The sequence below is a fragment of the Syngnathus leptorhynchus genome, chromosome 7 (assembly GCF_054491065.1).
Source record: "Syngnathus leptorhynchus isolate UIUO chromosome 7, UIUO_Slep, whole genome shotgun sequence".
In the NCBI taxonomy this organism is placed as follows: Eukaryota; Metazoa; Chordata; class Actinopteri; order Syngnathiformes; family Syngnathidae; genus Syngnathus; species Syngnathus leptorhynchus.
In genome coordinates this window covers 8,350,965-8,366,273 of record NC_141201.1, presented here as the reverse complement: position 1 = coordinate 8,366,273, position 15,309 = coordinate 8,350,965, and the positions used below count along the sequence as shown (strand labels likewise).

General features: G+C 44.4%; 2 protein-coding genes across 5 annotated transcripts; one reads left to right on the top strand and one right to left on the bottom strand.

Moving 5' to 3' along the window:
- Positions 1–548: 548 nt before the first annotated feature.
- zc3h4 (zinc finger CCCH-type containing 4) lies at positions 549–11,383 on the bottom strand. 2 transcript variants are annotated; one of them, XM_085916101.1, is made up of 14 exons: positions 11,045–11,383; positions 7,545–7,845; positions 7,336–7,443; positions 7,059–7,257; positions 6,424–6,566; positions 6,259–6,343; positions 6,049–6,179; positions 5,802–5,915; positions 5,584–5,695; positions 5,396–5,505; positions 4,605–5,059; positions 3,918–4,132; positions 3,232–3,435; positions 549–3,041 (listed from the first exon to the last, which is right to left on the bottom strand). In XM_085916101.1, the coding sequence occupies exons 1-14, from the start codon at positions 11,122–11,124 to the stop codon at positions 1,423–1,425; spliced, it is 3,876 nt and encodes a 1,291-aa protein (XP_085772227.1). In that variant the 5' UTR covers positions 11,125–11,383; the 3' UTR covers positions 549–1,422. The 2 variants fall into 2 exon arrangements, with proteins under 2 accessions (XP_085772227.1, XP_085772228.1); XM_085916102.1 differs by lacking the exon at positions 11,045–11,383 and adding an exon at positions 9,901–10,999.
- Positions 9,614–15,181, top strand: sae1 (SUMO1 activating enzyme subunit 1). 3 transcript variants are annotated; one of them, XM_085916105.1, is made up of 10 exons: positions 9,614–9,632; positions 12,249–12,358; positions 12,480–12,591; positions 13,162–13,335; positions 13,621–13,766; positions 13,850–13,952; positions 14,315–14,420; positions 14,508–14,652; positions 14,729–14,798; positions 14,969–15,181. In XM_085916105.1, the coding sequence occupies exons 2-10, from the start codon at positions 12,258–12,260 to the stop codon at positions 15,059–15,061; spliced, it is 1,050 nt and encodes a 349-aa protein (XP_085772231.1). In that variant the 5' UTR covers positions 9,614–9,632; positions 12,249–12,257; the 3' UTR covers positions 15,062–15,181. The 3 variants fall into 3 exon arrangements, with proteins under 3 accessions (XP_085772231.1, XP_085772230.1, XP_085772229.1); XM_085916104.1 differs by lacking the exon at positions 9,614–9,632 and adding an exon at positions 10,842–10,926; XM_085916103.1 differs by lacking the exon at positions 9,614–9,632 and adding an exon at positions 10,848–10,964.
- The last annotated feature ends 128 nt before the right edge of the window (positions 15,182–15,309 follow it).

The following is a 15,309-nucleotide window of genomic DNA, read 5'->3' as shown; positions in this document are numbered from 1 at the left end:
GATTACATTTATGAGATAAAAAAAAAAAAAAAAGTTAAACTCATGCAGCATATATCATACTAGTACAATGTGCATCCCAGTTTCCTCACCAAATGGGTGTAGGTTAAGTGACGACTCTAAATAGCCCAAAGGTGTTAATGTGCGTGCAAATGCTGCTTTGTGCGTTGCTATTGGCTAGCAGCCAGTGCAGGGTGTATCCCATTTCTCGCACCAAGTAGGCTTATTGAATACTCTAAATTTAGCTAACCGATGTAACAAACAGCCAGGGAGTGCATGAACAGTTTTCCGGGAGGTGTGGAGCAGTGAGAGGAAATCTCTGAGGTGCATTCACCAGTCCCACTGGAGCCGACCCGACTAGGATGGGGCGGGGTTACAGGAAGCGGCGGTGACGGATCGCAGTGAGAACAGGAAGCGGGCCGCACGCCGCCGTCAGGAACAAAGGTGCCTGTTGAAAACGATTCTGAACTCAGAACGCAACTATGCACATGCACAAATCATAACTATTTTTTCTGCCACCCAGTCACAAATAAAACAGATAGCCAGGGAGCTGCGTTGAATCTGGTTGGTGTCTTTATTCAAATACTCACCCGGTGGTGTACAGTTAGAGAACGCACCACTATAATGGACAAGAAAAAGCTCAAATAGATTTTGTTGTCAATGCAAAGAAATGAAAGCAGATTCAGAATTTTTTTTTTTTTTTTTTTTACAAAACCCAACAACAAAGTGAATCGCAGAACCTAATAAAAAAAAAAAATACATTGTGTTAAAACAACAAACGGTAAGTATGTGGAAGTATGTTTTAAGTATAAAAATAAATTAAAAGGAACAATATTTTCTTTTTTTTTACAAAAAAAGGATCCTAATGGAGTTGGTCTCAAAACTCATCTCCTGGGAGAACCTGGTGTGTTCTCAATGGCAAGCAGCGGTAAAACATTTGTGATTGTCACGTCGCCATCAAGAACGCTAGAGACGCAACAGGAACGCCACCATTCTGAATCTAATGATTTCTCTTCCTCTGCAGAAGGAACAACAGCAATTTGAAGTTATTGATACGGTTAAGGTGAGCAACATTAAAAACTAGGGTCCTCCCTGGGAGGACAGTGCACGGAAGTAGAAAAATAAATACATGTATTGAAAAATGAAAACAAAGCTGGTTATGGGATGATGGGCAGTGGCGCTGCTGGGTTAATCATAACAACATAAATCACAAAGGTTCCGATTCCATTGTTATTCAATGCATTGGCTGGAGGTGAGACGAGTGATGTACTGAGCGAATGCTAAAACGCTGTCTGTCGTGTCCATACTTATACAACAGTTCATCTGTTTAAAATAGACATATAACTCTCCCCCATCCCCCAAAATCTATTGCACTCATAGCGTGCGTCCATGTTGGATCAACAACATGTCAGGAGTTGACTGACATCACTGGCAGAACGGCGACGCGGTAGGATCAAAGCCCTTGAAAACTTCCTTGAGTGACCCATTGTCCTGCTCGGCGGTTGGCTGTTCCGACTGAGCCGGGCTGCTCCCCCCAAACGGGCTGCTGGTCCCACCGGGTTTACCGGCCTGCTTGACCACACCAAAGAGGGTGGACACTGGGAGGTTGTGGACGCCAGTGGGCGCCTGTTCCGCCGGGGCTCCAGAAGAGGCCGGACCCCCGGTAGGGGGCCCTCCCTGTGCGGCAGAGTTGGGCGAGGGTGCAGGTTTGGGACGGGGTCTGTTATAGCTGTTGTACCGGTCAGTGCCTTGCTCGCCGCTTTTCTCCGGCTCAGGTTGCTCCAGCGCAGACTTGCGGACAAACAAAGGCTCTTTCGGTTTTGTTTTGCTAGTTGAGGGCTCGCTTTGTCGGGACTCTGAGTTGGGGGAGTTGTTGGGGCCACCGGCAGTACCGGGGCTCCCTGGTTTGTTAGTCCGTGGGTCATAGAGACTTATGCTGCTCAGTACATTGGCACCCCCTGGTGCCCCGGGTGCCGCACTGCGTCCAGTTCCACCTGAAGAAAGAAGCCTTGGATCATAGGGAGCGATGGTGGGTGGCGAGGAACCAGATGTGGCCCCAGTAGAGGAAGAGGATTCAGGGGGTGGGGCCAGAGGCTCAGACGGCTGCTTGAGGGCCGACTTCTGTGGCTGGAGCCGAGGGTCCGTGGGACCTTTCCGTGCCATGCGGGGGTCGACAGGCTTTTCTGAGGGGGTGGCCGGAAGAGGGGGAGGTTGAGGCAGCAGCGCCAGAGGGGGAGTGGGGGTGGGTGCCGGCGGAGGGGATGAAGACTGGGAAGGGCTAGAGCTGACTGTTTTCAAGATGCGAGACAGCAGCTCAAAGTCCGGAATGGAGGAGGATGATGGAGGGGGAGAGGGTTCTGAGGTGGGGGGTACAGCTATGGGAGGAGACTGTGAGTGGGGATGGACGATGCGGGACAGACGTGGGTCGAGGGAGGGGACCGGAGGAATGCCGGGGGGGAGCGGAAGCAGGTCCTGTTTGGGAAGTGGGAGCGGGAGGAGGTCCTCGGGGGACCAGGTGATGGTTTTAGAGAAAGCGGGCATGTGGAGAAGAATATCCTTCTTGATGTGGCTGAACTGTTGCAACTGGGAACGAGGGTCCCTCAGGGCCATTCCCATCAAGGGATCCAGAGGGATTGGCACGGGCTTGTCCCGCAGCACTCGCTCCGTCTCCTCCTCCTCCGCTGCCGGCGCAGTGAGTGGTGGCGGTTTGTAGATCAGAGGATGCTCCGCTTTAGAAACAGTGGGTTGGAGAGCGGCAGAGCCCGCAGAGGCGGCGGACAGTCGGGCGAGCCGTGGGTCTGCCGGTGGCCCCGTCGAGGGCGCGGGCGGTGTCAGGTCTGGTACGGCGGCTCGGGCCAGACGCGGGTCACGAGCCAGTCGCGGGTCAGCAGGGCGTGCCTGGGGGATGCTGGTCTTGAGGCGTGGGTCGCTCGGCGTGTCCGATTTAGGAGGAGCCTGCGTCTGCTGCCGAAGTGTCTTTAGGATGGACGTCACGCTACTGCCGCCATCTTCATCCTCGCTGGAGTACCAGTTACCAGAGTCCCCTGGAAACAACACAATATCCACAAGACGTCTGAAAAATCAGGGCGCTGTCGGGCTTAATGATCTGATCTTACATTACAATGTCCACTGTTTCACATTACAATGTCCAATTTTTCACAAAGACTTAATTTACGGCTTTCAAGACAAGAAAAACATTTTTTAAAAATGGCAAAGGTGTTGTCAGATATTTACCTTCAGTGTCTCTGCACTTCGCTGTGTCTCCATCAATGCGTCGAGCTCGTTCCTCCTCCTCCTGTTGTTTCTGTTGGATTCTCATAAAGAGGACACGCTGTGCGGGAGGGAGAAGGTCCGAGACGGATACTCCTCCCTGATTTGCTCCGTTGGTGGCGTCCTCCTGGCTACTTAACTTAGCAGCACTTCCTTGATAGTTTTCACCTGAGGCGGGGGAGGAATTGTGACATAAGAACTCAACAAAGGAAAGTTCACTTGAACTAGGCCTGAGCCTTACAGAGGAGGTTAATGCAAGCTTGTGCTCCTCAGATGTGAAGTGGTTGCCTGGCAGGCCAGACCCAATGCTGGTGGAGAGGGCTACTCACCGCAGCTCATCTAAAATCAAATATGTGTCCTTGCTGGGAAATATCCTTCATGCTCAACATCACTCTGTTTGCTCAGGTTTGCCCCGTCTCAGAAATGCACATCATACAACTTCCAACCAGACCAATCAACTGGTAGTGTTGGGACTGGCTTGCCAGGCTAGTGAAGTGGGGGTTAAGATGTTTGGCCACATGGAATAATCAAGATAATAATTGATTCATTTGTTGCAGGTCTAATTTTAAATTGGATTTTTGTGAGAAAATAAAACAAATTTTACTTGAGGGCATATTACCCAATTCCAACAGAAAGCATTTCATTCTCACCCTCTTCCACCACTCCTTCCATCGTCATTCCCTCTTGATTGAAGAAAGTGTTGAAGTAGTTCCCGCCAGCCTGAGGAGGCTGCATGGCGCCTCCGTGAGGAGGACAATCGCCAGATGCGAACGTGCCCATGTTCTCGGTGGGGAAGCTGGTGGGCGGCGCCCCCGGTGCACCAGGTGCTGGAGTTGTTGCCTGGCTGTTGCTTGGTACCTGGCTTCTGAGGGGAAGGACCTCATAAGTGAATGCAAAACAATACGAAAAACACTTCCAAGTCAAAAACAATTATTTGCAATAACATGTTCAATGCGATTGTCGACTAAAAGTTCAATTACGATTGCTCAGGGCTCAGGTAACGACCAATTACGCAATATCAATCGGAATACCGTCTTTAGAGTAGCAGGGTTGCATATTATTGGAAAGAAAATGTTTGACTTGACTGTTCAGTGAAGGGGGAGCAAGTATTTGTGTTTGGCGTTTTGTTCATTGTATGAATCCGCACAGTAACTAACTCTCAAACGAAGCTTATTTTACCAAGAGAAGAAATTACGTGCAAAGCTGCTAACTTTTACCACTGTCAATACTGTAGTTTTTGAACCCCTCCCTGCTTTTGTCAATGTCAACTCCACAAGGAGTATGGTCTGCATCTTACACGGTTTCCTTTAAAATGAAGTCAATTTGTGTGGACTCACTTAACAGCCAGTTTATGAGCCAGCTGTCCGGTTGGTTGAACTTTGATCTCAAACAAGGAGGGGATCTTCTTTCCGCCACCGCCTCCACCACCAGTAGGTGCGGGGACCATTTGAGGGGGTTGTCCACTGGGGTTCAAGGGTACTCCTTGGTATGGCGCTCCTTCTGGATTTGGAATGGGAGGACCACCTGAGTTCGGAGAGGGAACCATCCCAAGACCACTGGGGGGAGCCTTGTTGGCGAGGGGTGCCTGGTTGGCAGCTGGGATGCCCCCAAAGTCACCGGATGCGGGGCCTCCAAAATCCCCTGCCCCGGCTTCGAGGGGTGCCGGGCGAGGGGGAGTGGGCAGTAGGCCCACGCCGGGTGGGGGTTTGGGCAGAGGGTTGATCCCCTGCTTCTTCAGCTCCTCCACCTCTTTCTCGTCCTCTGCCCCGGCCTCTGCGTCCTCAGCCAGCATCTGAATATGGAGATGATTATTAATTTGTCTCTCCTCAAAAAATATTGGAACAATGAGGCCCATTCTTATAGTTTTGCTGTAGAGTGACAATATTCTGAAAAACTCACAGCTTGTTGTTTCATGATATATATAAATACAAAGGTGAAGCTTTGGTGCCAATAAACTGTTGATGAGTTGGGGAGCTTAATTTGACAAAAGTTATGCTTTGCTGCTCTCTTGTGGCATCTTTAGGTATTGATTAACCTTTTTAGGAAAGGTGTCAATTGCGCATAGATTTTCAAATAGCAGAGGTTCAGCGTCATCAAAATTTATTATTCGTGCACGTGAGGGTCTGACCTTGTTGAGCAGTTCCTTGGTATCGTCGTTGAGGTTTTCGTGGGAGAACATGCACTCGTCGCCATTGACACAGTTGCCTGTCGTATGGAACAGCTTGCAGGGGAATTCGCGTGGCGTCAACGTTAAGGCAATATTGCAAAAATGTAGTCACGCTCAAATAAACACTTCCAAAAATGCTGAAAGGATATCATGCATGTAAGGGCAGTGATTGGCTCGAGCACAGTAACCAGTAATATAAAACTTGCACAACTCTTTGTTCTTGGGCAGCTCAATGTCGTGGCTAAAGTTGCAGTATTCCTCCTAGTGATCAAAAGAGGAAGCATGAATAAAATAACAGATATAATCAGAAATAGTACATGCCTAAAAAGCGAAAAGTTTAAAAAGCAACTGATATTTTTGGGCTCACCCAGGTGCATCTGTTTTCCATGTAGTACTTGCAGATGGCTTTTCCTTTCTTATCCTGGTACTTTTCGTTCTGATTCCTCTTGCCCATTCCTGATCCAGCATCACCTCCTCCGTCCTTTAAAAGAAATACAAAGGATTTAACGAAGGATACAGAGTACATCAAAACGATAAGGACCCTCCTCTCACACTTCATTTCCCATGGTGAATCCTCAAAGTAAAATTACCAAGCCATGCTTTTGAGAACATACCCCATTGTCCATGTCTCCATTGTTGTCGTCCTCGTGGCTGATGTCCCCTCTTCCTCGTCCTCGGCTCCTCATTTTGCCTCTCATCATGCCACGTCCTCCTTTGCCTCGACCTCTTCCACGGCCGCCTCTGCCTGGAGTCCACCCAATGAAACGTGTTCAGGGTGAGGGTGTTAAACTAAAAATTCGCTTCTACAAGAGCGAAGGACTTACCTCTTCCTCTGTCTTTGGATCTCTTGTACTGATAGTCGTCATAGTCATCTTCCCCCATGTTGTCATATTCATCATCATACTGAAGCTAAACACACAGATAAATGTTGAAATAAATGTTAAATAAATGTTCCTCCACAGCCAGAGATGGACATCAAAAGCACTCACTTCCATGTCCTCCACAAAACCATCTCCATCATCGTCTCCCATTTTTCCACCTCGTCCGCCTCTTCCTCGGCTGCCTCCTCGTCCACCTCGCCGCCCGCCCCTCATTCCACCTCGACCCCTCATGTTCCTCATGCGACCGCGACCTCCAATAAGAAAAGGATGAGATTCACTTAAAAACAGTAATGTCTCCATTCCTGACAAGAGCTCATCAGCATAAATCGAAATCTTCAGCCTTGTTGAGCGGCAGATTTGATGCCGAGAACATCACTGAGCCTTCTTCGAAAAATGTCAACTGCTGAAAGTGTCTGCATGCAGATTTTCACTTTCAAGCTGTTTTCGTTAAATTTACTGTTCATAAAATACCTTAACATATAGATAGCTCTCCATATACCCCCCAAAAATATATTTTTCTCTGCAGAGAAACTATCCATGCTGTTTCTTGATGTGTCTATTATTTCTAAGACCTTTAAATGTAAAATTTAGTTACGTACTTTTTTTTAAGGCCTTCATTTAAAAAAAAAACACACACATTTATTTACACTTTCTGTGTCGTATTTGTGTTCATGGTTCAATGTGACCCGCCGCATGTTTAATCATCAAGCAAAAGCACAAATGAAAATTCCCATGACACTCACCTCGTCCTCCACGTCCGCCCTCCTTGGCCTTGCGGTACATGTGGAGCTCCTTGGTGAAGTCGTCGTAGTCCTCGCCACCCATGTCCTGCTCCTCCTCCCCCTCGTAGTTGTCCTCCTCATAGTCATCATAGCCACCATAGCCCGGCTTGTCCATCTTCATGTAGCCGACCTTCTTGGAGGCGCCATAGCCAGGGTGAGCCTGCAGGTCGGGATCAGACGATCATGTGAAGAAACAGGCCGAGGCGATGCTTTGTGTGTGTTTCACTCGTTGACTTACGGTGGGGGGGTACTGGGGGCTGTATTCTCTGTACTTCCTCTTCTCGCTGGGTGAGTAGTCAGAATCATCACTGAAGTCCGAGAAGTCGTCATCAGATGACGCGTGACGCTGTGGGAGAACGTAATTGAGAGTTAATGGGGTGTACCAAACTGTTAACAGTAAAGATTCAGAAAAATAGTGGATGTGTACCCCACCACAGTTTTCCTTACTTTGTGCTTGGACTTGCGTTTTTTCTTTGTGCGCCTCTTCTCTCGCTCTCTCTCCTTCTTCCTCTTGCGCTTGCGCCGGTGCGAGCGCTCCTCGTCCGAATTGCTGCTGGCGTGGCGCTCCCGGCTTCGAGGGGGACGCTCACCGCCACCGCCAGCATCACCTGGCGCACCGGTGTCACCACCGCCTGCTTCCTCGCCCACCTCTGCGCCACCTCCTCCTCCAGCAGCTGCGTCGCCTCCCATTTCAACCTCACCCCCATCATCCTCCAGCTCGCCCTCCTCCAGTTCGCCATCCTCTGGCCTGTGTGCACATGACATAGAGATAAGTTCATGTAATTATATTGACTTTTCATTCACAGTTATGTATTTTGACCCACAACAATTCAACATGGAGCAGTGATTATCACACACTTGTGTTCTGTATCAGATGTTCAGGTGTGCAGTTGAAAATTATTTATTTACTACAAATAGTGGATCATTATCAATCCATCTATGCAAGGATATTTTTCCTGATCTAAAATATGGCACAATAACAGGTGTACAAATGATTTTCCCAACGTCTAAAGTATTGTGCCAAGGCACCCATTTTGCATTCCAAACATTTCACAGTACACCACCAATACTGATAATATTGTCTGACTTTATTCCTAGATTTACTTTGAACACATAGATTAGATTGCAGGAAGCCAGGTCTTATTCTGTTGTACAAAAGGTAAGATGTTGATTCAGAGATTATTGTACATTGTGCCATGGAATGCATGAGCATTTCATTGTTCTGCCTGTCACTATACATCAGCAGCATAGATGGGCACATGATATATTAGTAATTACTAAATTATAATTTTCTGACAAATGGAGGAAAATTTGATACTTTCACACGGCACGGCTGATCTTTTATTTTACACTTGTGCTATTCTAAATTGATCAGAAAACAAAAGATATACGTTATATATTATGAGCACTTGTGGAGATTTGGGCCTTTTTGTGACAGTCCTACTAATGTTTATTTTTTTTGAGAATTGCATGGTCTGCTATGTCAAGCAATGTCATCAGACGGCTTTGGCACAAGCACATTGACACTGTGGATGGCTCAGGTAACGAACAACATTGAAATGCTAATCATCTCAGAACAACATTGCATCTTTTCAATGCATACAACATTCATGAGATAGGACATGATTGAGACCCACTCCCTGCCCCCTAACAGTGACACTACATTTAAAAGACACACAATGCTGGACCTCATGAGTTGAATTAACATGGCTCACATGATATTGGCGCATCACAGGCTGGTGCCTGGAGTACAATGGGGAGATTGACAAATTAACAATTAACATATTAACAATTATTTCCACATCGCCACGAAAAATATAAAGCTTCAACACTTCTTATCCTGCTCAGGGTCGCTATCCCAGCTGACATCGGGCGAAAGGCAAATTATACCCTGAACTGGTCGCCAGCCAGTCGCAGGGCATTCAACTAATGGTTTCAAAATGAATTGATTAGTTGACACCAAACTGATTGTCAATTGATTTTCCAAATTCAGGCTCTCAAAAATAACAATTCTCTAGTCCTTCATGAAAGCAGACTAATTAATAATTTGTTCAATCAAAATAAGACAATTGCCAACATCTGCTTTTACTTTGGACAACAACGACTATCATTTTTTTCCTTGTGCGATATTGCTTAACTCTTATTTAGTTGTAATCAGTAAATAATCAACACAAATGATTGGTTAATAAACAATAATCAGGGATTTTTTAAAAATGTATTCTATTCATTTTGTATTTTATTTTAAATACACTTTAATGCAAACAAAATTGGGGATGCAGAGAATAATTGTTACCACACTTTTGTGGTAAATTGATTTATCTAACATTTCTGGCTGAACGTTTGGCTGTCTTTGTTGATTGAAGCCACTCTGGCCAGCAACAACAGCTTGACAGTCAACTTTTCACAGGGAATTATTTATTCTCAAATTCAAGAATTTTGACTCCATTTTGAAGAAATATTGGCGTGACTCACTGAATAAACCTCCCGACGGACCTCTCGGGCCCACACGTTTAAGTGCAAACCCATTTTAACAAGGTTAGTCTGCACTTTGCTGGAAGACTTGGTTTAATATATCAAACACACAAGTGGACAAAACGATTTTGATTGCATTTCTGTGGATGAGCAACAAGAGAACATCACATTTCTCCATTATAACTAGTTACCAATCTGCAACAAACCCTAACCAAAATCAAAAGATTCAACACAGCACAAGTCTTCTCTATGCAAATTGCACCACCGTGCACAACAGTTAAAGAGGCATAATTAATTAGAGAAGGGCCACGATTAAAAGGGGGATACTTACTGTGACAGGCCTTCTTCATATTTTGCACTCACAACCATTAAAAAGTCCTCCCGCTAACACTTTGGGGTCACTGGTGGGATTTGAGGGAGCTGGGAATTGGATTTACTAAAACATTCAATCAATTTGCCAACTGGGAACTGGGTGGTTACGTTACAAACTGATTTGGGTGTTTGACTTCTGGGATGCTTTGCAGACATTTTACACACAGCGCTGGTATATACAGTTTTTGAACATGTTAGACAAACAGCACAATCTCAGGGATGGGGAAGAGGGGGAAAGAAAAGGCAATTTGACTGCTAGTATGCCCTTTAAATTAAAGGTGACATTGTAGAAAGAATCCAATCCTGTAATGAAATATACGCAAGATTAAAGATAACCAGCAAGTAGAACTACTTTGACATCGGGGACGATTGGTGAACTTGGTAGAGCGGCTCGTTGATCTATTATTTACAATAACAACACGTTAATATCGTGTTGGGTTCGTAGTGTTCGTAGAACTTTGAGTATACGTGGGTAACGGTGGTAATGTCACTTGTTATATGACGTGAGGATGACGAGAAACAAAGTGAAGATCTTTATGAGGGGGGGAGAAAAAAAAAGACACGCTCTCACGGTTAGCCGTTACGAAGCTAATGTGGCTAGGTTAGCCGCCAGAACGGGCACACCTTAAATCCACAAGGCTTGTTTTCGACACCCAAATAAAAATGTTACTTACAAACATTTAAATTTGTTAGTTTACGCCCCCTCCCCTCCAAGATAAAATAAAAAAACGGCAAAGCCATTCGACGATGGTTTAGCATTCGTCGAAATGGTCAACGGCCGTGCCAACTAAGTGCGTTGAGGATTTGTCGGCCTGCTCTTTATGCTCGTCATCTAAGTCCGCGATGATCCTGTTCACCGTCGTGGTGAACTAACGTAATAAAATAAAAGGGAAAAACGTTCTCTCCGACGTTATTTTGGTCTCCCAGTTGGCGCCGTCGTGTCAATGCACAAGTCCGTTACCGCTTTACCAGTTTTCCAGAAAAGGCGAGTTTAATCCCTCTTTGACAAAAAAGAAAAAAAAGGTATCCCCGGGCTTTTGTGTGTAAAAAAGCAGTGGACAAATAAATAATTTCATTGAAATATGATTGTAGAATTACTCGACCTTTCGTCAGTCAGGAGACTGTTGTGTTCGTGGTTGGTAGTTGGGGAGTTTGGATGGACAGTCATGCTTTCCACAGCCATTTCCTCTCTCTAACCCTTAGCTAACATGGAGGTGCCCAAAAATTCAAACTCGACACTGGAAATCTACTGGCTTATGCGTCACTTCACAAGGATCTACTTGGTTTTGGATTTAGTTGAGTTTCAGTTCATAGGCAATAGGCAATTCTCCACTGAGAGAAATTTGATGAAATTGAGTCCAGACGTTCTCTTTCCGTCCTAATGAAGCGCTGTGAAATGACGACTGATGTAACTAAAATGGCCGACCGTCTTCTTCAGAGAAATGGGGCGGAGTTTCCTCAGCGTGACGTCACTACCCAATGCTCTTGTAATGCGTCTCACGGACATTACCCTACTGAAAGTTTACCAAAAATTAGCCCTTCATTTTGACTAGTATATGTTTGATTGGTTCCTTTTTTTGTATTGTTTTAAATCATACACTGTAAATTTTACCTGTGCAGGATTTATTAACTCAGTCTCGCAGACCACTACTACTACTCGTACCACACTTGACCTGAACGGCACTCGTCTGGTCCAGGTCCATTAAGAAATTAGTCAGGGCATCATTAGGCTATTTAAATTTTTGCAAGGTTGATTTTATTTTTATTTGTCTGCAAATTAAACGTACTTTTATGTATTTATGCCCGTATATATAGTACATAACGCTGCCTATGTCTTCAGAACTTGTCAATTGATCCACATAACAAAATTATCGATTTTTTATCATTACCTTCCAATGATGCACTCTGTTTTGCCGTTAAATTTTCCATTTCATTAATTGATGTCTCAATTAATCATTTATATCAAACATTGACTAGTACAAATTTACAGCTGTTCTGACACTTCAAAATTGTAAGTCACTTCGCAGGGCAAAATGCACCCAAGTTACAACGGGAAATTGCTGAGTCAATATACATTGAAAATTTACATTTAAGTCGTATATTAATTATTTGAGGTGGAATTGATTTGACTACAATCTCTTTGTGGAAATAAAGTTATTAATAAACAACAAGAAGAAATGTGTATTTTTGATCATCGACGTCATCACTCAGCGCCAATTCAGCGGGACCATCGCGACTTTTGAAACAATCGGCGGTGTAGCTTGAGCGAACGATCACACTTTTAAAGCGGTTTCTCTTTTCTGTAAGAGGCTTGACATGATCGATATGATCGAGAAGGAGGACCCGATCATCACCGAGGAAGAGGCGGCTCAGTACGATCGCCAGATCCGACTTTGGGGCTTGGATGCCCAGAAGAGGTATCTTAGCTTGTCATGCTAATGAAATTTGTCCCAGAGGAGTCCTGTCATTTGTCTCTGTATTATACATTTAAAATAATTAATATGGACCTGGTGTCATTAATGCGTAATTTGCTTGCAGACTGCGTGGATCCAGAGTTCTCCTGGTAGGTTTAGGTGGTTTGGGGGCAGAGGTAGCCAAGAATTTGATCTTGGCCGGAGTGAAAGGACTCACTTTGTTGGATCATGAAAAGGTAAACAACCGAAATACAAGAGCGATCTGTCATTAGTTTAAACCCGGTTAGTTTTTTAATGAACATAAGTAAACAATGGCAGAATTATGTCCACTGGATGGCGCCTGTTGCAAATCTCTATTAGATGCAGTAAATCATGTAGTGCAGTTGTTCACAATTTTTGCACCAATTACCATCTCAAAATACACTTGGTTCTTCAAGTACCATCATAATGACCAACATTTAAATACAGTTGCGATTTAAGCCTGTTTTTAAAAATAAAATATGATGCAGAGGTTTTATTTGTAGAAAAGTAGGTATATATAAAACTTTAAGCTTTTTTTCTGACACTTGATTCTCACAAACGCGCAGGTGAGATCTGGAAGAGGCTTACAACAACAGGAAAAAATATTAACTGTACAGTTGTGGCAACAACAGTTATTTCTACATACAAGACTGTGTGAGATAATTGTTTTTAAAAGGAGACAAACTGGCACATTAATTACCTTTTTTTTTTAAAGATCTAACTGGAACTTGCATAAAATGCATCAATAGGTCCAATGCTGATGTTTGTCGCATTTGTCTCACCAGGTGACGGAGGAGTCATGTCGAGCCCAGTTCCTGGTACCGGTGACTGAGCAGGGCCGGAATCGAGCTGAGGCGTCCCTGGAGCGTGCTCAGAACCTCAACCCCATGGTGGAGGTGCTGGCTGACACGGACAGAATAGAAGACAAACCTGACACTTTCTTCCTGCAGTTCAATGCGGTGAGTACCCGTGAAGTAGTTAGTGTTCAATGAAGCCCAGTTTGTCGCAGAGATTATCTTCCAAACTCACCTGTGATAGGTGAAAGATCACAATATAGAGATCATACAGTTTATTGATATATTTTTTTAAATAGTTTATATTGTTAGCAAAATGCAGCATCAACCAATAATTGATTTCATCTTTTCGAGATGATGGTAGTTTGTGTCATTGATTGCTAGAAGAATTGGCTGCATGGTGATGTTGGAGTCCAATTAGAAAATTGTAGCAATGTTTTTTGCTCTTAGGTTTGTCTGACGGGCTGCTCTAAAGACGTGATGGTTCGCGTGGACCAGCTGTGCTCACAACACAACATCCTGGTCTTCTGCGGTGACGTCCACGGTTACTACGGTTACATGTTCTGCAACCTCGGACCTGAGCACAACTATGTAGAGTAAGTTTGAACATGAGAAGGGGGAAAAAAAAGAATATGTCAAGTCAGTTCCAGTCTGATGTAGGTTTTGTTTTGTTATTAAGGGAGAAACCCAAAGTGGTGAAGAAGTCCACAGGAGACTCCAATGATGGTCCCGAAGCCAAAAAGGTCAAAGTGGACCCCATTGAGACCACCATGGTGAAAAAGGTTAGAGCATACCATAGTTATTAACATAGATATATACGTAACATTAGTCTGACTTTGTTTTAAACACAAAAAAACACGAAAATATTTAGCAAATCTAATCTCATAATACTTTTTTTTTCCATCAGTAACACATGTTCAAATATGAAACAATTTTATTATTTCTGTCAAAACTCAAAATTATGTTAATCTTAAAAATAGAAATCAGGAGTGTTTTTTTTCTAAATTTTTTTAGTAAAACCAAACATTCCATAACACTGTTCATTTTTGTGTATTAAACTGCTAAAAGCTTATGTTATACTGTATCCATTTCTTTTGCTAATGTATCGAGTTTGAAGGAAGTGTCATGTTGTCGTTTCAACCAGACGTCCAAGTTCTGCAGGCTGAAGGAGGCTCTGGACGTGGACTGGACCAGCGACAAGGCCAAAGCAGCCCTCAAGCGCACGCCTGTTGACTACTTCCTGCTTCACGGTACTCACCTTTAGTTGTTTTATGATGGTGAATATGTGACAGAAGACATCCGATCAAACACCTAAAATAACAATCAATGGTCCTTAGTGTTGCTGAAGTTCCGTACGGACAAAGGCAGAGATCCCGACCCACAATGCTTTGCAGAGGACAGCCAACTGCTGAGTCAGATCCGCCAGGACGTGCTGGAGACTTTGGGGGTAGGCAGGGACCTACTCAATGACGATTTTATCAGGTAGAGTACTCATCGTTGAGGCAGAAGATACTTTCTGGTTGTTGCCACTCATGATGTCCTGTTGTGTCCTCCTTAGTTTTTGCTTCTCAGAGATGTCACCTGTGTGCGCAGTTCTGGGAGGAGTGCTCGGACAAGAAATTGTGAAGGTATGCACGTGTGTTAAACTAATGATATAAAGCAATACTGACAGCTAAACAAGCCCGAGTCCCAAACTCGCTCGAACCTAAACTAAGAACCCCAAACTCGTCCTAACCTAAGCAAAACTCAACCTTTGCCACTAACCCTAACCACCAGTATGGTTTTTGTTGTTGGCTAGGCTCTGTCCCAGAGAGACGCACCACATCGCAACTTCTTTTTCTTTGACGGCCGCAAAGGAAACGGCATGGTGGATTATTTTGGACCCAACTGAGTGTGTGAAGACGGTGCTCATCCTACCAGCTATCCATCGCACATCAAATAGCATTTATTTATGGCATAAGCCATCGTTCTTTTGACATTTTCCTACTTTTGCTAATAAAAATGTGCTTCAGAAAAGTATCCTGACGTCTTTGTATTTCAATATTTGTTCAAATGATTACCTGGCAAGCAATAACTTGTTTGATTAGTTAATTACAAGGACCACTGGAAAGCTAAAAAAATCAAATGATGGAACTTGAT